Below are 24,705 nucleotides of genomic sequence, written 5' to 3' on the forward strand. Positions count from 1 at the left end.
TACATGATATATTAAAATAGAGATATCTAGATAATAATCTAATATTTTTATCTTTTTCCGGAAGGAGTGGGTATGGTTAGAGAGACAAACCTTAAAAAGATAACTATTTAAGTGTTCAAAGGTAATGTACTGTTAAACTTTGCATTCTGTTTTTAGTCTGATGACTTTTTTGCGTGTTGTAACTGACATACAGTATCAGCGTCTGATGACTAGTAGTTTTGTTCAACCGGTCATCAATGTCTAAGAAAGTGACTTCTGGCACTTTTCAGTAGAACAAAAATCCAAAAGACTTAAAATTCAATTTCACTTGGAAGGTTTGTAGCATCAAAATGTTAAAAAAATCTTACATCCATAAATAATGTCACAAAAATACAAACTGTTTGCACTCAGGCCAGATCTTTTCTATTATCTTTAACCCCCTTTTACCAGAGACGTTACCAGAAGTTTGTGTGCAAAGCTAATTAGCCTAGTACTATTTCTTTAATATACAACATCCATTAAGAAACAGAAACAGGATTGGATCTTTTTTCTAAAAAAGAAAAAAAAATACTCTATTACCCCCTTTCCCTTCCTTGCAGCCAAAAAAACAGCTGCTTCACGATATTCATGATGCTCTGTATTGATGCTGGGGAGCACAGTGGTTAAAGGGATGTGGTTTATAGCACGTGGTTAGTTTAGTTAAATAAGGCTGTGATTTAATCTGTTGTGGAATGACAGCGTCCTTGTAATAAAATAAGTTTAGCTGATAATTTTGGTGACAAGTGGTATTAGTGTACTGGAAGTCTAATTACATTAACAGTGGTACATGAGCATGCAAAGCAAACCATTCGGTCTAGCATGGTATTACAACAATTCTCTGTGTATCAGTTTCCAAATGTGATGTTTTCCCACAATGATCCCAATTACATTGTAAACTCAAGCAGTACAGCTGTACATTACAAAATGATATTGAGTTATGTTTTTGGCTCTCATTTGAAATCATTTGGATTTTCCTGTATTGGCAGGGAAATGGGTAATTAAGGGGGTCATTCAGTTGTACAGTTGTCTGGCTGCATGATGCAGCAGTAAGCTGGCTGGCTACAACTGAGCAGCTTCAATTTCAGTGAAAGGCAAAAGGGTGTGTTGTCAAGATTTAACGGTGATCTTCCTCCCGGCTTCTGTCACAGAAAACCTTTGGTGAATTTCTTCAGGAACGTAATCTTAAAAAAATCTTTCTTGTACCACCATATCCAGTTTGGTTACAAATTTACCTTTAAATGAACATCCCTCCCTATCCCTGCACTTCTGTGGCTGAAGCAGGAAATCATGTGTATGCAGAAAACATTGTACTCCTCCCAGAAATGAACAGAAGATTCTAGCAACAGTAGGTCCATCCTTGTGGTTTGTCAGTCTTGAGAAAGTTGAAGTTATTGTTGCACTTTGCTGAATTTCTAATTATCTAATGACCATCCTAGGCAGAAGAACCATGTTCACAATAAATTAACATTTCTTAGTTCCCTTTTTGTTCTCTTTTAACTCTAACCAGAACAGAAAAGCAGATGGGTAAGAATTAGCCACTTTAATGTTTGGGCAGACATTTTTCATTTCCTTACCTCCCCTGGCTGTCTAAGCTTAAATGCCTGTAATGATTCAATATCAGGCAGGCAGCATGTATCCCAAATAAGCTTTAAACTCCGCATTTAAGAAAAAAAAAGCCCTGCTAGGCAAGTATTTAGTCTATTGTGCGGTTGCTGGTACTTACAGAAAATTGTCTGAAATGGCATAGCTAAGAATACTCATTTCGCTATGGCACCGTCTTTCCTTTTTTGTTTAAAATCTCTTCTGTTTTGCACGTGTATCTTCTGACTCTCTTGGCTAATTAAAATGCCATTACGGTACAGGCAGCAGTACCGTCTGGTCCAGAGAGACTTCCAAAAATAGATTCCTGAGTGAGACTCACTGCAAACGTGACCTGGCTGGATACACATTTTTAAAGAGGCAAGTGCTTCAGTGAGTCTTTTTTTTTTTTTTTGAGGATGGTGTGCTGCTTAAAAGCATCACGTTTCATTTCATTGTATTTGGAGGCTCTTATTAATTTTTAATTTTTGATGCTCAGTTATGTATAAATGATGGCTTATGTGTAGATTTCACTGCATGATCTCAAAATAGTGCAGCAAAGAAAACAAAAGCAATGCCTTTTGCTTATCTTTAAGTGATTGTCTTGAAACTGTTTCCCCCCCCAAAAATTGGAAAATGTTTTTTTTGTGCCAAATTATATAACATTAATTAATCTTTTGCAAGCCATGATCATTCCAGATTTTTAATTCCTTACATGTTTTCTTTTTATGGAAACATATTTTATAGGTATTGATGTGTGAAAAGTTGTTAGAATTTTTATACTTTCAAATGTCATTTTTCCGAGCATACAGCACCCACGACTTCTGGTCTTCTGTCATACACAGCTGCCTAATACTGAATATATTTGTGCAGAAAAATAAACACGGCACTTTTAGTCTGGCCAGCATATGAATAGTAGTATATTCATTGGAGGTTTACAGACAGATTTTTGTCCTAATGTCTTCTTTACACCCAGATGTAATACCAAAGGTTTGTGAAGAATTCCCTTGATGTTGGTGACTGTATACAGCCAGAAGGTTTTGTGGCTGTCATGTTTTCTTTTTTTGGTAATGTCACCTGGGTAATATTTGTCCCTATGAGAAAATATAATTATAATATATTAATATAGAGTTAGATCTAAAATATATTTTCATATTTCTGGAATATTATGTAAAAGTAACATATTTATACTTAATGCACTGTGAAATGTATGCTCAGTTGTTTGTATTAAACGAAGTAAGGTACAGTAAGATATAATCTTTCTTTTTACAAGGTTTTGCTATTTTTTATAAGTGTTTTTGAATAAAGTAAGGCTTAGACATCTCAGATCTTCAAAAGAGTGGAAACGAGTTCTGTTTCCTCCAAGCACACAAGAATAAATCCAGACCTGTTTTTTGCCCACCTGTCTCTGTTTTATCTCTTTGCTCATGTTGATGGAATATTTTGTATACTTTAGCTGGAAAGACATACAGTACACTATTTTAAGTGTACACTCCATGCTACCCTCACCTTATTGAGGAAGCTACTGTGTATTTTTATACAGCTTCTTGAGCCTTATTTTTATCAAGTGTTCAGACTCTTCCTTCTGGGACTGACATGCACGACATGCTAGCCCAAATGTCGGGATGGAGCCAGGCTGGTGGTGTAATCCCTGAACGTGAGCAGGAGAATATAGCTCCCAGCTTTGAGAGATACTCTTGTTCCAGGCCAAACTGTCTAATTCGGCAGCAACTGGCTTTCAGTGAAAACACTGCTCTGTTTTCATTGGAAACCTGGATACCATGTTAGTGGTGGCTTTGAAATAATTAAACTTTGTGCAGCATGTGTGAGTGCCTTTTTTCCCCCTCAACCCTTTTAAAAGTAATAGAAACATTTTAACCATTTCTTCTCATCTTTAGAGGTCAGGGTGGCATGGTGGCACAGTGGTTAGCATTGTTGTCTCACCACATTGGGCCTCTGGGTGCAATTCTTGGGGTGCTATCTGTGTAGAGTTTCTTCCCGTGTTCATATGGGTTACCTCCCACAGTACAATAACATACTGACAGATTGCAGGCTGAAATTGGCCCTGTTGTGTGTTTGTGTGAGGTTGTGTCTGTGTGTGCCCTGCAATGGACTGGTGGTCCGTCTGAAGTTTGTCCCACCTTCTTGGGATGGGCTCTGGACCACTGAACCCAGAATTTGATCAACTGTTATTTTCTTTTTTGATGGCTAAAATTAAAAAAAAGCATGTTCTTGTATCGTGCATAGTTAATTGTCATTTTCAAGTGGCTTAGTGCGACGTGGTTTGGTACACTAAAAACTGAGTAAGAACATTGGAAGTGATCTGTGTTTTAATTGGCAGTGAGCACTTTGACACAACTGGTCCTATTCAAAGGTATACATGAATGTAAAGTTTTTCATGTTCACAATGTGAATTTTGCTGTCTATTATGCATCTGGTGGTAATATACTGTATGTGATATGGCAACAGCATGGCATGAATTTCTGAGATTGCTGGCAGATGCATTTAAGAACCAAAATGTATTTTTCCCCATTTTCTTAATTAGTAAAATTCTTTCTCTTTTCATGTTTTTTTCACACTGTGGTGAATTTTCTTTTTTGATGGATTTTTCACATAATTTTAATATTTTGCTCCTAATTTATACAAGTAATTTACGGTAAACTCATCATATTACAGTTACAGTACATGTACTGTACCTTAGTTGGTTGCAAAAGGGCCATCCAGTGTAGTATTCCTCCTTAGCACAACATCTGTAAACTAACTTTCAGAAACTTAAATAGATGAAGTTTCTGCACTTCTAAGACAGGCACTACAGGACTTCCATGTCCTTGCCCTCTAAATGAAATGTAGTTTTTATATTGCAAAAATGTGGTTTGATTCTTATTCCTTTGAAGGTGGCATGTGAATAATGTTTCAAATGAGTGCCCAATTTTCTGTTGAACCCCGTGCTCAGTTGTTATGGACTGAGTAGCGTTAGCCATACTGATTCAAGTTTTTGAGATACATCATGAAGTGAATTTTTGTCTTATAAAATGTCATTGTTAATCTTTTTTCATCCTCTGTTCTTGTCTCCTTTGATCGTATTTCTTCAAACAAATTCACTTTTCAAAGACACTCCCATTCTTTTTCACAGCAGTGGCTTACTCTCTCCTTGAAGTGAATTTTTACTAGGTGATTTTTTTTATGTGAAATCTCCACAGAGCATGTCTTTTATGAAAGATTCTACACAAAACAGAAGCTTTTATTCTCCCAGTTTGTCAGAATCCATACATACATTATTGTCTATTGAAAATGCTGAATGAAAAATAGATTTCGTACAGAACACATTTCTAGAAAATAAGCAGTTCATGCATATTTAAAGCTGCTCAACATTATTTTTTAACTTTCAATATCATGATTTAATAAAATACCCCTGAGTACAACATTTGATGAAGGTTTAATTACATTAATTAATTTTTGTTGTGGAAGGTATTATGTCTGTTTTCTTTCAGAATTACTCTTTAAAATATTTTGCATTCAAACATCAGATATATTGGAAAATATGTAGTATTTTAAAGGAAATATTATATTTCCTTATTTCAAGGACATAATGGGAAAAAAAATCACATGATGGATATTTCTACACTCAGTTTTATAATAGGTCTTGCAATAGGTTTTTGTAATTGTAGTCTAGCCGCTAAGGCTTACACAGTAATACTGTCCATAAAAATAAATCCTACCCCTCAATTTCATGTGAAGGTAAAGGTTGCTTTTTCCTTCTTTCCAGTACTATAAGTATAAGACCTGCACATTCAGCTGCTCACTATGTTTATCACTCTTCATTGTGACTGTAATCTGTAAGATATATTGATTATATAATTAGATATAATTTGTATATCTTTTTTGCATTCTGAGGTGGATGGGCAGGTATTAAATCCAATACATGACTCAAAAACAGCTTCTTTCATAGCTTTTTATTTTGCTAGCAAACTAACAATGCATCAAAATATTTATTTTCCATGTGTGTCCTCCACCATGGACATTGCTGACTATGTGTGGACAAATTTCAAAGTACCTATACTCCCTTCCTTTAGTTTAGTCATTTCTGTCCATTTCCCGCTGCAATTTCAATTCCATAATCCGTAAAACATTTGCGTGTGCATTGATTAAGTCCACCAACTACTGTACTTTCTCTCTTATTTTGCTTTGCCATACCAGAATATAAACTTGTCTTTTTCCTTTGATTTAAAATCTGAAAATATGATGAAATATGAATTTGGTGCAAGTATTAATACCATGCACAGAACCCAGTTTGTCAGTAACCAGTAGCAACCATTTCTGCTATTCTGTGTACAGAATATGAGGGTGTATGTTTTTTTTTCTCTTTTACAGATGGACTTCCTAGCAAAGAGCAGCCCTTGGAACTTTTGAAGCCATCTGGAATTAACCACATTCCCCCTTCTGGTAGGACACCATATTCCTTTTTTAAAATTCTTTCCCCTGACTCTCGCAAACACATCTCTTCACCAAAAACTATGTGATTCTGGTGCACGTATGCACACATATGCTACAGCATTAGTTCAAAGTTTCCAGTTCTCTGCATTAAATGAGAGTTACGTTAAGGGAGAAGAATCCTGAGCAATGCATTCTACATATAACACCATGGAAGTATGGATCTACATAAAACATACTTTATATTCATATATAAAATGATTAGACAAAGATGTTTGAAAGTGGTGCATTATTAAAATAATCAATTGTGGGAAATAAAATCTGAAGCTCTTTATCCATAAATATTGCATGACTTACAGGAGCAAATGGATGAAAGACTCCTGTTGCATCTCATGTTCGGCTACTACAAAGTGTGTGCATTGAGTTGTAGCTCTCCTACAGGCAGATTTGGGCCAGTTTTTGGTGAGAATTTAGTGACAGCATTTAAATGTAAAGCTCTCAGGACCAGGAAGCAGATGGTAAGGCAAGCTGTTTTTGGCCTGACTAACTCTGTCTAGAAGTTTAATGATTGCTGTGGTTTTTTCCATGAATTAGTATTGATCAAAAACAGATTCTGAAACTTGAATTTGAATGTCATTATTTGGCATATCACTTACAGTCTTCACATTGTATTTAATATATATTGCTTCAAAATAACCCCTGCATTGAAAAAATACGTATAAAATAAAATGTATTTCCTCAGGGTAACATGCTACTGCAATGTAATGTTTACTTCAGATAATTGCTAACAGTTCAGCCATACAGTCCCATACTTGTCTCTGAACTTGCTGTTGACACATTTCAGTCTTGTAAGCAATATCTATTACAAAGCACCAGAATCATGTGACCTTGGATAACATTGGCTAACAGCAGATTTTCGAGAGAAAAATACAACAAAATTTAAAGTCTGTTTTATCTTAATACAACTTTTGCTCATGTTGTTGTAGTTCAGATATCATTAATAATACAGGCATTGTTTTTTATGTAACTTTTAAACTGTCAAACTTGGAACTTGACATCAAAGCCTAGCTGCAGACTAAAAAAAAAACAGGAAAATAACAACAACGCAATTCTCATTTTTTAAAAATAAAATAAATCGACGCCCCTGGGTCAGAATGCGAACGTTTACCATTCAGTTGAGCACAAACACAGAAAGGGGGAAAAAATATGCAAAACTTTCATAAATTCAGCAGAAACAAATATCTTGTTTTTATTTTAGTTACAGTTGTGCTTTCTACTAGCGATCTAAGACAGGAGTGTCCAGTCCTGAAGCACTGTAATGTCTTGAAGTTGAATTTCTACTCAGCTCCTTATAATCTAAATTGGTTGTCTCAATAATTGTTGGGATAATTATACAACATCTGCAAGCAAGATGTGGGCATTTGAAACAGACCTTGGAAATTCAGTGGCCCTTCAGGATCATTACTGGACATCCATTGTCCAAGACATACTACTGTACCTTTTGATTTCACTTACTTTGTATTCCTTTTTGATATATCCTTCTTGAATGTTACTGTAAATGAAATAATAAAACAATTTACCTTTGATCGCACATGTTCACACCTTTCTTTATGCTTTTAGGATAATCATTTATTCAAAAACTTAAATATTTCTGTAAAAAACAATTGATCATTATGTTTCTATATCACAAATTAAGGGCACTAACTTAAAACCAGAAGTTAAGGTATTTGCTTAGCACTGGTTTAAGTGCCTATTTACAAGTTTGTGAACCTTTCTTGCTGTGTGAGACATTTTGTACAAGGAATCTTAAGTGCACTCTTAATGTAAAGGAAGTGCAACTGTGTGTCACTTACTGTCTGTACACAAAGTAACATTCCAGATCTGCTGGTTTCCTGGTATTGGGATTGTAGCTATCACTTCAGACACATGTGTAGCAGGCATTGTTTGCTTTATAGTGAAATGTGATAATGAATTTTCAAAGAACGTGACAATATCCAGACAACATTTGTTTGTAAAATTATCTTAAAGGATGAGGCCAAAGTTACAGCACAAAAGTTAAATCAATTACCAGTGACTTTTCAAACTGTGCTGTAGATGGAGAGGCAGAGAGAAAATGGTTTTCCTTGTAAATGCGACAGTCATTAGTAAAAGAACATTCAAAATAAAGTTTGAGGGTTATTTTTCAATCTCCCATAACAACCGTTACAGAAATTATTTCAACTCAATTTTAACCATATACAAATTGTTATAACAACACTTCAAGATTGGTAAACAATAATGCTTTCTATTTTCTAGTATGTAGAAACTCCAGAATATTCTTTTAAATGAAGTATCAGTGCAAATAGATGAAAAACACTCCTGCTACTTCTAAAGATGTTTAAAAAAATTGTCCAATGTTAATCAGTATATAAACTCCCCCATCATTTGTGTACGATGTACACAGAAATGTGCCCTGGTTTGCTTGGGCCAATGCAAACGTTGCTCATGCCCAGTGCAGAAGAAATCTTACTTGCAGACATCTGAGCTAAAAGTCAAACTATTATTATATTGCCTTTTTTAATAGCTAGTTTGCAGAAATGCCATTGAAGTAAAAACTTTGCAATTTTTTTCCCCTAGAATTTGTAAGTTTCATATACCTAATTACTTATGTACTGTACTGGTGCTTGTAACGTGGTTTTGCCTTGTTACAACTTTTTAAGAAGTATGTGAGTAGCTATTTATTAATATAAAATTAGAGGTCCACATGTCCTGATGTGTCTAGGTCCCTCTGATGTCTTCATCTGGTTCTGGCTCTATGTGTTATGTGAGCAAACATCTGCTTTGCACATGAAGATTCACAGGCACACATTCTCTTTGGTTTGTTTTCACACTTCAAGTCATTTCCTACAAGGAAGTAACAAGGAATGGAAAAAGGGAACAGACACACCAGACCTATGTTTTGCTGTTAAATTGGTCAGTAGCCTTGATGATTCTGAATGCTTGAATCAGTCCACTTCATAGTTTTGTTCTATTTTTGTAGTTTTTGGTCTTTCTGTATAATGCTCTGTCCTTACCTACACTACTGTAAATATTATCTGACAGAGATTTTCCCAGTCTTAAATTCCATCTAAATCTTTTTTTCAAAGTTCCTTTGTCCATATTTTATTCCATTTCCTTTACAATTTTTGCTAATCCTCCTTTCTTGGTATCATCTGAAAACAAGACTAGTTAACTTATATACCAGAGTGCAGATTTATCTAAATTAGGAGGAGCAGTGGTCCTGAGATAGATCCCTGTAGTACTTTACTAATCTTATAATTCCAATTACAATCTCCAAATTGAGAATTTTAAAAATGTTTTATCATAAGCCTTCTGAAAATCTACGCCATACCATGTGTCCTGCCTGAATCCATTATTTTTGCTTATTCCAAAAATTCTGGCAAGTTAATTAATCTAGCCCATGCCTCTTCAAAATCTTTCAGAACATTCTTGAATGACATTTGGTAGAGGGAGGCCGGGTGGAGCAGTGCTTAGCGTTGCTTCTGGGTTTGTGTATTTTCCTGTGTTTGCATTGGTTCCTGCCGGATACCCCAGTTTACTCCCACAGTCCAAAGACATACTGTACTTAATTGGCTTATGGAAAAATTGGCCCTTGTGTGAGTGTATGCAGATCTGTCTGCCGTGTAATGGACTGGCGTCCTGTCCAGGGTGTATCCTGCTTTGCGCTTGTTGCTTGCCAGGATATGCTCTTGCTCCCCCAGGAATCTGTATTGGATAAAGTGGCTAGAAAATTAATGGATGGAAGGCTAGAGTGTTGGAAGACTTGTAGAGAAAAATAGCAAGTGGATAACATATTTTGGGTTTTTGTGAATCCATTCAGTCCCTGGAGATTTATCTTAATTTTTTCTAGTGACTCTAGCGATTACTGTAGGTCTCTTGTGCTCAAACTGTTTAATATTAAACTTTTTCTTTGCTCAGCCTAAGGCATGATGTTGCTTTCTTCCTTAATGTGCACCAAATAAAATATTTTATATCACAGTGAATAAAATATTTACATATAAAGTTTCTCATTTATATTATAAATTCATATATTATTTATTCATTGTTTGCTGTTATTTCGCTGTTGTATAGTTTTTGACTTGGTCTTTGTAGGTACAGTATGTAAGAGGGCAAATGGATCAGGAGTGTCAGTTAAGCGGTTAAGGCACCAGAAGGCAGTGGACAGACACTCCAGACACATGCAGGAATGCATTAATATCGCATAGGCATAAGGCTATTAAAGAAATGGCCTCACTGGTGTGAAGCCAGTTGGAAGGGAGTGAGCAGTAAGTAACCTCACTAGCATGGTGGCAGCAAGTAACAGAAGGTTGCTCCTGAATTCAGCTCATGGGGAGCCTGACTAAACCGGGTCTCAGAGTGAGACGCCAGACAGAGAGTGAGACCCTGAGTTAACATCAAACCCCGGAAGGGGCACGTTCCAGGACAATCCTGCAGGGGGTTGAGCAACCCTACAGATAGCTCTAGGGACAGACCCTTGCAGTGAGGTGTCAGTGTACAGTATGTCCACTGTGGTTGATCGAGACACGGGGACCTCCATCTCATGGGTAGACAGGAAAGTTATAAAAATATTATAAATTCCTAGGAGTGAGCAGGCTAGGAGTAGGGAGACTCCTTGACATAAAAAGGTTGAGGTCACTGAGGGCAGGGGAAGCTCAGTCGTTACAGTGTCCGTTAAAAAGAAGGCAGGTGTGGAGCGAGCCCGGCCAAACAGAATCGACCAAGACAAGGTACTTGCCAATGCTGCTTGAAACACAGGGGAAAACATGATTGTATTTTAAATTAAACAGGTTTCATGGGGCAAAATTTCCACACGCTCGGCTACCATACAGGGAGATCCTGTTACATCTGGTGGCTTAACCCCTTAACTGACATCAAAGATCCAGTTGCCCTCCTACAAGCTACTAAGTACACTTTGAAGTATACAATATTTTGATCATATTTCCCTAATGGTTCTGCCACCTCTGGTTTCCTCTATCTTGATGTTTTCTTTACTAGATGTTTTTACAAACTGATGAAGGGATCAATTGATAGCATTGAGTATCATTTCAGTTTGAGCTACCGACATTTCTGATGGTTTATCCCAATCTATTTGAGGGGCATTAAAATCTCCCACAATCACCACTTCTTACTTTACATGTACATTCCTGGATGTGTAACACTGTACGTATAACAGATATTATGATATTGCATAATTGATATCTAAATTTGGTGCTCTTTGGAATACTACTAAGACTACGATTTGAATGACAAGTCATAGTTTGATCTTTCTCAGGAACATCTAAAGTACAATGGAGTTTGACGCACTCTTGATGAAAGCTGTGCTAACACATGTTATCGCATGTTAGAAAAGAAGCTATTTAAGGCTGCAACTTGTGAGAAAATGACAAGGGTTGACTTGCTGCCTTTTAATAGTCCTTTCAAAAGAGTGATTCATGTCCTTGGCAGGCAAGTTACTTGAAAATCCTTCTTTAAATTCATATACTGACGTACATAAAAAAAGTATTGACATAAGTTCTTGACCTTTTCTTTTACGAACATAATAACCTGGTAGGCATATTACAGCATGTTGACATGCACAGCTATAGTAAATCTGTAAAGCTTTTCTTGGTTCTGTAGAAGTGAGTCATACGGTAGCAGTTGTAGGACTATCCTTTTTGTTGTATAGACTTTGCTATTTTTTTTCTCTCTTGAAGATTTGTGACTAATATATTAAAGCTGTTTTTTTAGTATTAAAAACACAAATTTACAGTATATGTTCATTTAAATTTAGAATTTGCATCAGAACTGTTTGTATTAAGTAAATCTCTTTAACAAAAAATGTACAGTAGTTGATAATGGCTGTAATGTTAGAGAATAATGTTGATTCACAGAGAATATCAATTCACAGACTGCAACAAATGCAAATAAACACATTTTTTATGCATAACAATCAGCCAGATAGTTAACAGCTAAACTTACATTTCTGTGTCTGGAGAAAGGAGAAAAAAGTGTAAATTGTGTGCAGGCTCTTAAGGACATCTGCTGTACATAAAAAGTGTGATCTTTACGTGTATAAAGTTAAGTGTGCATTAATATGAGTGTTTTTGTACAGGTCTGGAAGCTCCCCAGGGCATGCACCTTCAGTAAATTCATTGATCAGATATATGACTTTTTAATGGGCAGTTAAACTATTCCTCTTGTGTTTTGCAATAAAAATGCTCTGATTGATTTTGCATGTTTTAGGACCCAGGTTATGTCAATAAAAATAAAAGCAATTGTGGTAATGGTCTAAAGGATATTTCAAAAACTGTATGAAAACAATAAAGCTGATATCTTAGGTGAAAATGTGTCATTTTGGCCCTTGATTTAAGTTACAATTTAAGTTGCTGGTCCCCATTTTGGTATTTCAGTATGAGATACCTATTACAAGTCAAAATTAGCGTACAGTATAGCAAAATGTTTTGGAGATGCCTAAGGAAACTGAATAGGTTATTATAGCATAAATTAAGAAATGTCCAGGTTAGTTACAGTAAAGAGAAAGGAAACTGGCATAGAGAAAACCTTGTCTTTTTGTATTAAAACAACCCACTGGGACTTGCGGCAACTTCATTTCGTCGAAGAGCAGCCTGTAGTTTAGCATGTTAAATAATAGATGTGCTCTTAAGTGCTAAGGAGAGTGTGTGTATGAGTAGGGGGGTTGGGGGTTGAAGTACGAATGGGATGCTAATGAAACTGATACATTAGCATTTCAAAAATGAAGCATGAAAATCATTTTAGAGGGAATGGCTCTCTTTGAACTTGGGAGCTGGATTCAGTTCTCTTGCACTGTTTAGTTTTCTGTGCTATTTCAGTGCATGCCAACTTACTTCATCTCAAATGCATAGACATGCCATGCCATTTTTTATGCATGATCTCAAAGTAAATTAAAATTGAAAGAAAAACAAAAGAAAGAATAAATAATCCTTTTCTTTATTTCAGAGAGGGGAATGATAGCACACATTAAACAAAAGAATCTACTTAGTTGGGAAGTAATAAATCCTATAAATCAAAGTGTATGTTCTTCATTGCACCCTACAGAATCATTATACTGTACAATGATGCTTTCATTTCCAGTCTGTCTCCTACATTTACTAAAGAAATTGTAGACAGTATTGATTTTAAAAAACTTGTCTCAATCCAGTGGTGTGAAAAGCAAGGAACATTGAACTGTGTATCTTTTCATCCATTTTTTTTTATCTAAGGGTTAATAGTAACAATATAAGTTTTTCAAAACTGGAGTTGAACAAGGTTCTTCATAGTTGGCAACACATCCAAATATTACAAGAAACAGTCTTGTATTAGAATTCATTATGTTGTATATTGGCATCACCAGCTTAGGTTGTGGTGCTTATATATAATTATAGTATGTGAATTTTTAGCATTGCATACTATCAAAATGTTGTTTGTTTTTTTTTTACAAAATATATTGGAATTGTTCTATGTGCCGTGCATTGTGATATCAATTTTTCATCCTGGTAAACGACTCTACAGTATACTGTATAGCAACTTTTTTCCAAAAGTGGGAAGAAAAGCCTGTTTAAATTCATAGCATGTTCCAATTTCTTGTCCAAGTTACATGAAAGTAGTGGCTTGTCTATATGTGCAAGCCCCCTATGGTTAAATGTAGTTTCTTTATAGCTGTTCTTTATTCAGGTTATCTTTCATTGGGTCTTGATTAAGAGATGGCATAAGAATAATGGCATTGACTCATCAAGTAGAATAGAATCTGTATATCCTGTAACAAAAAGAATGGACCTTCCAATATTTGTAAGAAAAGAAAATGTATGTAATCTTTTGTCATTATTGAAAATAAACCATTTGATTTGAATGCCCATTGTTTATCTAGGTAAGAGTAAAGTACATTTTAATGGACAATTTATGTTTTAAATCCAAGCCATGTTATATGCTGAAAACCCATTATCTGAATCGTTAATTATCCTAAGAAATTAAATGGAGCTAAATTTTTACTAATTTGATTTTTTTTAAATGTTCCCAGCGTTATTCTTTATTGTGGCTTATTCAGCAGATCAGCTGTGCTTTTGTTCTTTCAGCTCTGATTGTAGTGAAGGTGTGATCAATCACAGACGTTACTGAGTGACGTCAGCACTGAAGATTTATTGTCAGCTCTTCTGTCAAGAAAAAACAGAATAGCTGTTGGGCATGGAAACTAAGCTGTTCTTTAATAATGAATAACCTTACAGTGGTGTTATAGCCCTGTCTTATCATATTTTAACCTCCTTGCTAAGTTAAGGATTTGAGAGACACTACTTTAGATCAAAAGTTAAAAATGTAAAACAGTAGGAAAACAGAGGTCAAGAATTAAACAATATTTGTCAATAATGTACATACTAAAGCATCTAAAGCAAGAAATCAATGTGGTATACTCTACACCAAGAGTATAAAGTTGTGTTTACTGCATTTACAGTATCCAGTATGATAATACTCAATGGTAAAATGGCAGTAAACTTCAGATATCTGAAAATATAGCATTCTATTTTACTGTTGTGTGTTGGCTAGATTTTCCTAATTAAGAAATGTCTTGTGAGACATGTCCTAGTTTTTTAAGGGCTCCTTTTATACTTAAACCTCAAATTGTATTAGCACTCTTGTTATGGATCAAGTGAATTAACTCATAAGCATGAAACATAACCTTTGCAATCAGACTTAATTTCATTACAGATTACCTCATGAAAATATAACATGGCTATAAAAGTCCATAAACAATTGGCACCAAGATGAATTTCATATGAAATGCTATTATGCTTATGAGGGTGCCACAATGGATAATGCATATCTGGTTCACCAGTTAGTAAACCTCTGACACTTTGTGAAATATACCGATGGAAAAAAGAAACACAACATTTTCTGGAATGAGAAAACTATAGTTGTAGCTTATGTACTTTCACAAAAAGTTGGCGATTTGTTTTAAGCCCTCTCACCAGCGATACAGCTTGTGGAGTGAGGCATTGCAACGTGCCAATCACGCGAAAGCTCGTTAGGTGCACTTTTACCAAACGAGGTCCAGGTGGAACAATCACCAGGTCAGGTTTCAGCAGACTGGCAGGACAGATGACTGTCCAAGATCCGGTCACTCTCGAGTGACCACACCAGTGCAGGACCGACACATCGGAATGGTCTATCTGAGAGATTGTTTCAGATCTCCCACCCGCAGTGCTGCTGAAACAGCCAGCAGACACAATGCCTGCATCAGTGACACGACAGTGGGGCTCCATGCTGCTGGCCTTAGAGCAAGGTGACCTGTCAGAGGCCCTCTGCTCACACCTCCTAGACGTCACACCCGACTGTCTTGGGCCAGACATAGGCTGTGATGGACTCTTCAGCAGTGGCATCAGGTCCTCTTTACAGATGAGTCACTCTTCAGCCAGTTCCAAGCAAACAGGAGAGCCAGAGTGTGGAGGAGGAGGTGTTGCGTTTCTTTTTTCTATCAGAATATATTTATTCATAGTCATATACTGTATTTCTATTTAATTCTAACATATGCCAAACATATTTGCAATATGATCTATGTAAAAGTAAAGGAATCTATGGAAAAAATTATATGAAGAGAAGAGATGCAGATAAACAAATTTCAAAGCATGTATTTTGTAAAACTCAGTTTATAATTGGTAATGTTAGGTGTAAGGTTAATTAATAGGAAGAAAAGATTTAAGGAAAAGCTGTTAGAAAACTAAAATTAGTTACATCCAAGCATTAAAAAACAACAAAACTAGACAATTGTTTGTCAACAATTTTATATTATTTAATATTAATACTTAGACTCAATTTTATACAGTTAAATGACATCCTAAATCTTGCTGATAGCTTTCAGATATATAACGTAATTTGTATTGAAATATTTTAATCTGCAAGGTACACAGTTTACTTTTCTTAACTAAGTACACACATGCCTTGATTTCCAATTTTAGTTTTCATTGTATTGTAGCATGCATTTTCATACCTGTTTTTCAGTTAGGAGATTTCTGCTACAACAAAGGTGTGTCATTTGTAGCCAAAAAGAAGATGCCGTCCTCATATTGTGAACTTTCTCTACAGAGTTCCTTAATGGTTGTCTTAGACTTTTTGCGCATTTTATCTCGTCTATTTATCTTGTAAACTACTGTACAGGGGTATATAGATAAGTATTAGAAACAAACACAAGTTTTCTTATTGTGATGATACGGTGCTTTTATAGGGTAAAAGAAACTAAATGTAAAGAAAAGGGAATTTTGTTTTTAATTTTTTAATTTTCACCTTACGAACAGTTATGATCGTTGAATGAGGGATGGGTGTAATATATTTAATCATGTGCAAGCTTTTACTGATCTGCAAAGGCTTTCACATCATTGAACCAAGTTCACTTGTTTACAGAGATGGCGAAGAGTGTCCTTTTTTCCAATGTTCTTACAAATACAGTATAATGCGATAATAATTCATACTGTTTGGTACAGGCTTTTTCTAACACAACAGCCTTTCATGAAAGGAAGTTTGTATTTTTTAAATTTGAATGAATTCATTTATTATGTTACTAAGTATTCATAACTGAAGACTGAGGTTCTGTTTCAACTACAGTAGGTTCATTAACCTTTGCTATTTCATCTATTGATATAGTGCAAGAAGTAGGTACATTTTGTAAATTAATTATTAAAACATAATGAAACATTGAAAATAACAGCTGTTCCTGTTAAATTACACTCAAACAAGCACCTTCACACGCACACACATACAGTCTATCTATTGTTTTATGACTGCTATTCACTCAGATGATTGTTCTGTAGACCCAAAGGGTATATACTGTATACAAGTACAATATAATCAAATGGGAGACATTCAGTCATGAGAGTATTATGTGGGAAGAAGAAACACAAGGATAAGTAGGTTGTCCTTTAACATGTCTAAAAAATCAATATCATGCATCTGGAGAATCCATGTCCAAAACTGTGTAGGAAAACTATATAAATCATTCAGCTGGACATTCTGTAAGCTTCACCAATGTGTCCATTTCAACCTTGGTTATTTACTTAAAGGTTGCGAAGAGTAGTAGTTGAAACAATAAAGTACTAAGTTGAGAAAAGTTCAATCACTTTTTCAGATGAGATGCATTTAAGATGTTTGAGCCTTTGCTCGATTAATTTGGGGGAGATCTGGGGGAAAGAATAATAGATATTTTACATGTACACATTATACTAGCACATAATCACTTTATGTATCATATAATACAGCACTCTTACAATAGTTTTATTATCTTCTTCATATGTGTGAAGAAGGCTCAACAGCTAAAAACAGTCAGCACAGGCTGACACAGGTCCCAGCTCAAACTACTGTATGACAAAAGGATTGCAAACACTGTTTTACTGCATTAGAAATAGACATCCAAAAAGTTGCTTTTAACTTTTTGTTTTCATTTGTCTTCACAAATGTAGGATTTAAGACAATTGAGAGCAACATTTTCTATTTATTTTTCTTACATAAGATTTAAAATAGTTGAAAATTATTTGTGAAGCACGTTAGATTAAGCAGATTATCATAGTTATACTTCAGGAATCATTTCTGGACTGGGATCATTTTAATGTAATTTTGCATGTTCTCCCTATGCCCATGTGAGTTTACACTGAATATTTCGATTTCCTTCCACAGTCTAAAGGTAGGCTGTCTAGATTAACTGGCGTCTCAAAAACTGAACATCATAAATGTATGAGAGTGGATGTGTATATCTGCCCTGTGACAGACTTGTACTTTTTGTCAGCTGGGTTAGCGTCTGATTTACCAAGTCTCTATATTGCACTAAGCAATTATGGAAAATGGATGGATGAAGGGATTGACAGAAATTAAAAATAAAGATGCAAGCCTTGGGTTTCAGTATATACAGTACATTCAGTATATACAGCTAAGATAACATTTAAAACGTAAGGTCAACATTTAAACTTCTGTCTTCAGTATTGCATAATACAATTTTGAATAACTTGGATCTTTAACATGAAATTAAAAATCCTGGAATTCTCCATATTTATTCCAGGCATCTCCGAATAGTTGACCTACTGTACCTAGTAAAGTGTGTTTGTGAAAATTAAAATGTACATGCTTAAAAAAATTTAAATGTGATTTCAGTGTGGGCTGCGCATAACATGCTATACTGTAGTAGTGAAAAGGTTACTGTGGTACTCAGCTGAAGCTCTTGTGTACAATTTCGAAGGAGTGGTGCTATAAACACAAAAGGATCTGACACAGCCAGATGGTGAAATCTGGCCACTTGTTTACAAAGTCATGTGTTGTAATAATCTGTTTAATGACTGTATATGGCATTTCTTGTGTGGAGAACCTATTAAAATAGACCACAGAGGCTATTTTATTGGTAGCTTAAAAATTCTAATAGTAGAAAAGGATTCAGACAAATCTATATGCATTTAACCTTAAGCTCTTCTGCAGAGAACTAACCAAAAAAGACGGATGCAGGTTTCAGTGAAGATAAATCCCAAGAACATGAAGACGAAAGTGTATGCATACATACATTTTTAGCTAAAATGCTGTTGTGGGATTTGCGTTTAGAGGATTATCTTTGTTTTCCAACAATGTTGAAATGTTGAAAGTCTAGATTGTTCTTCCATTTAATTTCACACAAATGATCTGAAGTTAAGTGTTCCAATTACAACAGATATTATATTCAGGAAGAATTGCACAATATGAGATCTACCAAATAATTTCTGACTTTCATCTTCAATTTGTTATAAAATAAATAGTTGGATATGAAATTACAGCATGTGTTTTGGATAAATGCATGCATGGTTCTCATTCCTCCCTTGATGTACTGTGTCCTAAGTTAATTGTTAATTGTTAAGTGATTCCAAATCAGGATTGTATACCGAGAATAATTGCTGACAACACTTATATCAATATACATCTTATTCTTGTTTATCTTTAAGATCATAATAATCTGTTTTATTTTTCCTCCTTTTGTAGTATTTCCTTTGCCTTGAATAATTATTTGATTTTACAATAATAATTTTAATTTCTATAACAAATGTAGATGAAGTACAAAGAGAAGGTAATAATCCAGTGAAATAGTTTTCATCTGGTCTACACTGCCTGTATTGAAAGGCTTTGAGAGCTTTGACAAATACACTACATCTTTACCTTTTGTTTAGGAAATTGTGAGATTGTGGTGAAATGGTATCCAGGATATCAGTCTGACCTGCCCAGATGTTCCATCATATCAGTACACTTTTTCTGAAGTGTTTTTGACTCTTGTTTTTGTATTGTAATAGCTTAATTGAATAGCAACCTTTTTATTTCAGAAGGATACTGGACTCTTCTTCTTATTCTATTTTTCACCTTCTGTCAGTATTGTATATTTTATTCTGGACTATTGTTTTCTTAATGTTTCCTGAAATGACATAAAATACCTTGAAGCACCAGTGTGTGTATAGTTCCTTTGATCCACTGGCTAACTGTACTTTATTTTGATGTTTCTATAAAAAAAGAAATCAGCCAAGTACATCAACTCAAAATGCAGTGAACTTCTCTGCCTGGTGTGTTCAGAAGTCATAATCACATAATCAAGCAGGACAGAGATATTCAGTCTTTTTTTCATGACTAAGTCACTGACATTTAGCTAGAAACACTTTCGAGGGATAGGTTTATTAACATTTCCTTGTAAAGTGATTTTGATGAGTGTGCATAGTGCATTAGTATCTTCTGTTTGCATTCCTGTGTCAGGGAAGTTTTTTTTTCTCAGTGTAGTTCTCAAGGTACACAGTTGTACAGGCTATAAATAGGTGGTGTCTAATAAGAACTGTTCAAAATCAGGAAAACAATGAAACTAACATACTGGTACAGAAAGATGAAGGTATATAAATATCTATACAGTACATATCTCGTGTATGCATGTATATATTTCTAGATAACTATAAACAGTGCCTGATCTTGTGCACTATTTGCATTACCTTGTTGGTGTCTGTTTACCTGACCAGTCAATGCAGTACCTAGATTTTGAGATTTTTAATTCAAGAATACGTAGTGTAGCAAATTAGCGAGAGTTTTGAGGTCAGCACATTGATAAGGGATAAAGGGATGATGAAAATTTAGGTGAGTTTAGGTTAAGCACACATTTTTCATGTGCAAGATGAGCAAGTTACACTAGTAAATCACCTCTACAGGAGATCAGGAAAAAATGTGTGGGAGTGAAGAACGAGAACACATTTTTCACATGAAAACAAAACAGTGCATGTACATACAAGAACAATCTTTTATAGAGAGAATTCATTTTAAAAAGTTTAGTTGTAATGTGTGTAAGAGGATAGCGAACACGTGAAAGCAATTCATGTACAGGCAGTGCAGCAGTAGGCTGCAGCTGAAAGTTATTTGACTTCCTCATAAAGGAAAGGCATGAGTACCGAAAGGGAGGAAGGTTCAGATTTGTGAGGTACATCAGAAGAGCAGTGAACTTAAGAGGGAAGTAGAAACCCCAACGATAAAATCCCCCGAGAGCATTTGAGGTTTCCTGAAAAGGAAAAGTAAGCTCATTCTCCATTAGGGGAATAGAAAGCACAACGGGTTAGTTTTTTGCTTAGGTTGACAGAGGAAGCATATTGTTAGTTGTAATTGCACTGTGAGCTGGAGAAGGCTGTCAAGAATCTGCAAGCGAAAGGCTAGGGATGATTTAGTAGTGGGTAAGTCCTTCGATAGTGAGAGGCAGTTGGAAAGGGAACACTCCTCCTATAGCCCTGGATCTCAGCAGATAGCTGAGAGGAGTACGGAAGGGACCATGAATACCTAACTAACCTTGGAGGAGGTTATGGTAGTTAAGATTGAGGAACATCAGCTATAGACAGGGTGATTGGTTTAGTGTGCTGAGTGGAGGCAAAAGTTAAAATAAAGAACTTTGAGTCTGGAAATCCATAAGTGAACGGCTCATGGATCTTGTGTTAAAGCTCAGTTGGAGCGAGATTGGTTAGTGAAGAATCTGCCCTAGTTGGATATATGGTATTATAAGATCCTAGTGACTCTCGGAGTGGCTAAGGGCTAAGGGGTGGCCTGTTAGCTTGTTCTTGGGTATGCCAATCTAGATCAGGGTAGAGATTTTAAGTTAGTCTCAACAGAGCTGCATTATGACAGGGCAGTCAAAAAGAAACAGGAACGCAACATTTCTTACACATTAGTATCAAAGGGCTACAAATTTCCTGACAGAGGGTGCAGAAAATATTATTAGCTCAGAGACAAGTGGGCACTCTGTTACAGTTGTCATTGTTAAAAGAGAAAACATGCAGCGAAGGGTAGATATCTTATTCAAGCTGATATTGAAAGAGAAATAGGAAAATTACAGTGTTTATTGCAATAAACTGGAAACACGTTCTGATAATGTACCGCTATGATTGAAAGTGTTCCATTAAAAAAATATTGTTTAAACAATTCAACTAAGTGTAATGCCATTAGGGGCATTGTCATAGAGGAAGGTTCTTTTCTCAACACCTCATAGACTTTTTGGATTCTTTTGTCCTTACCAAGATGGCCGCGAGAGAGCACCAGCACTTAAGATGATGGCAACTGGCAGGTACTGCAATAGGGAACAGCTTTGCTCCCTGTTCCAGATTATATGTAAGCAGACTATCAAGGTGATAGCTGCTGTACCTGCTGTGAAAGAAACTTTACACCAAGAAGGAACATCACCACACTGCATGTGCTGCACTTTACTTTAAGTTAATGACTTTTTTCATAACTGATGAGAAGGAATTGATTCACCAAAGCACCTGAAATTAAACAAATGAGAGAAAGCTACTGCATCCTTAACTATGTACTGCATTGCAATCTCTGTATTGTTTAAAATTCTAGAATGAAATGAACCACCGCAAAGTCTGAAGCTCAGAGAAAAGAGAAACTACAAGAAGACGCAGGACAGAAAAAAGTAATGTAACCAAGCGATCTGAGTTGTTACAGCCCAAGAGAAAAATCCCAAGAGAAAAAAAGTTAAACTGAAACCAGATCCAAGGACAGGAGGAGGACGTGGAGTAAAGTAGGAAATTGGAAAGGAAATTTGGATTGTGAGATTGAAGAGAGAGTGTTTTATTTTTATTTTTGAAATGGTGGATTTTGAAGAAAGAATCATATTGGTAGTAGTATACAGGTTGTAGTCTCCCGCCCCTCCAGTGCTGGTTGGTGCCTTGGTTTGATACCCATGGCCCCTGTGGCATCACATAAGGTATCTAATTAGATTTTAATTCTTGTTTAATGAATGTTTTGGAATTGTGTAAATTCAGTCTAAATAATTTATCAATAGGAGTACCACTTTTAAATCATTTTGAATCATTTTGAAAAAAATTATTAATTAGCTTCTTTCCTTAAGGTAGCATTTTGCTTTCTAGGTCTAAGTACCACCTTAGTGTCAACAATAACAATTTTTAACCTTTGTAGATTTACCATAACAGATTATTATATTTTAAGTTTACCACATAAAAATAACATGTTTTTTGTGTGATTCTGTTAACTTAAATCGCTTTTTGAGCATTTGTTTAGAAAATTATTAATTTTAATGACAATTTACATAAAGGGGGACCTTTTTCAACATTTGTTTTTTGTCCATTTTAAAGCCTTCTTTTATGTGTTAGAAGTATGGTGCTGAAGGTGTAGGCTTCAAAGTGAAATTTCATTGAAAAAAGGTAACAGTTATGCTGGCTGAGAGCTGAAGCAAAACAAAAAGTCTTCAGATCAAAAACTCCCTTTTGGTGATGCAAGTATTCACTCCATACATTGTGGGGCATGGTTGTGAAAAACCTTTTTTGTCTTGATCAGCAATTATTTCACTTAAAGTGAATCAAGTATTACAGTACATTTTTTATGTAGATGTGATAATGTGTAATTATATAGAACAGTATTTGTGTTCTAACCTGCTAAAATTGAATGAAGGGTGTTATACAGTATGTATTCTTATATTCTTGCAAGTGATCTTAACAAAGTCTAATACCAAAAGAATGGAGAGCTAAGCTTCTAGGATTCCAGGTTTGGTTGAAGTGGATGGCTTCTCTCATAGGAACGGGGTGCCTGTTAAAGGAAAAGAAGTTAAGGAAGCTATAGCTGTGTGATATGGTAAGCTATATGTAGTTGTGCTTCAGAGAAAATTAGAGTTTTAAGTTTGGAAATAGTAGTATGGCAAACAATAAGATGGAATCAACAATTACAGTGACATTGGGAAGAACGAGTAGGCCTGCATATTGGAAGTTCATGCAGGGTTAAGTCTGTGCAGTGGTTCTGAATCAACATCCTTATGGTAAACTGCAGTAGAGAATGATGATTGTTTATATTCCCCTGTTCTGGAGGTGGCTGCAAAAAGAAGAGTGGATTTTCTTTGAGAAGGTCATTTGAAATCACTTTCTCTTTCCTTTGCCAGCACCTGCTCCTGAGTTCTTCCCTTTAGTGCTGGGACATATTAGGACAGCTTGTTTATGGAGTCCGAGAAAGTAATTCTTCGAAGAGAAATGTTTGACCTACAGGTTCAGGATGAGACTGTTCTTTTTTCAGGCATTCGTTTTCTCCTTCAGTGCGGGCAGGCATCCAGGAGGCCTGGTTCCTCGCCAGGCGGCAGAGTAGGCCTTCAAGAGCAGCTCAGCAACAGAAAGAGACAACAGGGATGGGGGTTACAGTCATCCATTTTCAATGCAGTGCTATTAATGGACAACAGGCAACATACTGTAGAACCAGCAATAATCATAATAATTTGTTTTCCATGAAAGAAAAACTTGCTGTGACAATTGTTGTTTCATTATCTTATGTATTTAGGCATGATTTTGGAGGTCTAAACATTATTATTCAGAAAATAATAACTTACTATTAACATAAGGCAATTTTGATTAGCCTTTTCTTACACTTATTTTTCTTCAAAGGTTTTTAGTCCGTGAACCAGTTTAGGAAGTTATAAGGAATAAGGAATATTTCATTGCCTACAAAGGTGGTCATATTAGGACATTCCATATTTTAGAGGCTTTGTCTTAGAGGCAAATCAGCTACAGTCTGAAAATCTTTTAGTTCTAGATAGAAATGGCTGTTTTATTGTGGCAATTACTTTTGTTATAAACGTATTACTGAACTGCTTGATGGATATATAAATATAATTAAGTGTTTTTTTTAAAAGGGAGTTTCAGAAATATGGTATTCTATCATATACCATCAATACAGAATTTGCGAAAATTACAGGTATTTTCTTCAAACAGATGCACTCCAGTAAGAATCTTTTAATGTTTTTCAACATGATGTGCAGTGAACAGAAATGGAATGTTTCCACTTTACATCTCTGCACACTTTCCTTTGCCCCATATTAAAGTTGAACATTTTTTGCAGAATAAAAGGAAGAATATTATTCCATCAATAAATTCCTTGTACTGGTTACTTTTATTCATCTGTATTCATGACATTACATCATATCAAGACTGATTTATGAAGTGAAAAGAGTGACTGATTCGTTTGTTTTTAAACACGGCATTGAACACATTTTGAAAGTCTGAAATGGCAACTAACATTATTACGTTTGCTGTTTTATAATATACAGCATATATTATATTTAGGAACAAGTAGTAGGTTTATTCCTTGCTGAAAAGAGAAGAAAGAAAACAACGTTTTGGCCGTGGAGCCTTCTTCAGG

At 35.4% G+C, this 24,705-nt stretch overlaps 1 protein-coding gene across 3 annotated transcripts in view; it reads left to right on the forward strand.

Annotated features, from left to right (window-relative positions):
- Positions 1 to 24,705, forward strand: part of hdac4 (histone deacetylase 4) — a 244,485-nt gene that overhangs the window by 105,923 nt on the left and 113,857 nt on the right. For all 3 annotated transcript variants that reach the window (XM_088930368.1, XM_088930369.1, XM_088930370.1), the window contains exon 3: positions 5,968 to 6,039. In XM_088930368.1, the coding sequence (XP_088786494.1) occupies positions 5,968 to 6,039 (72 nt within the window). The remainder of the gene's footprint in view (positions 1 to 5,967; positions 6,040 to 24,705) is intronic.

This window comes from Atractosteus spatula, chromosome 13 (assembly GCF_055471065.1).
Source record: "Atractosteus spatula isolate fAtrSpa1 chromosome 13, fAtrSpa1.hap1, whole genome shotgun sequence".
Classification (NCBI taxonomy): Eukaryota; Metazoa; Chordata; class Actinopteri; order Semionotiformes; family Lepisosteidae; genus Atractosteus; species Atractosteus spatula.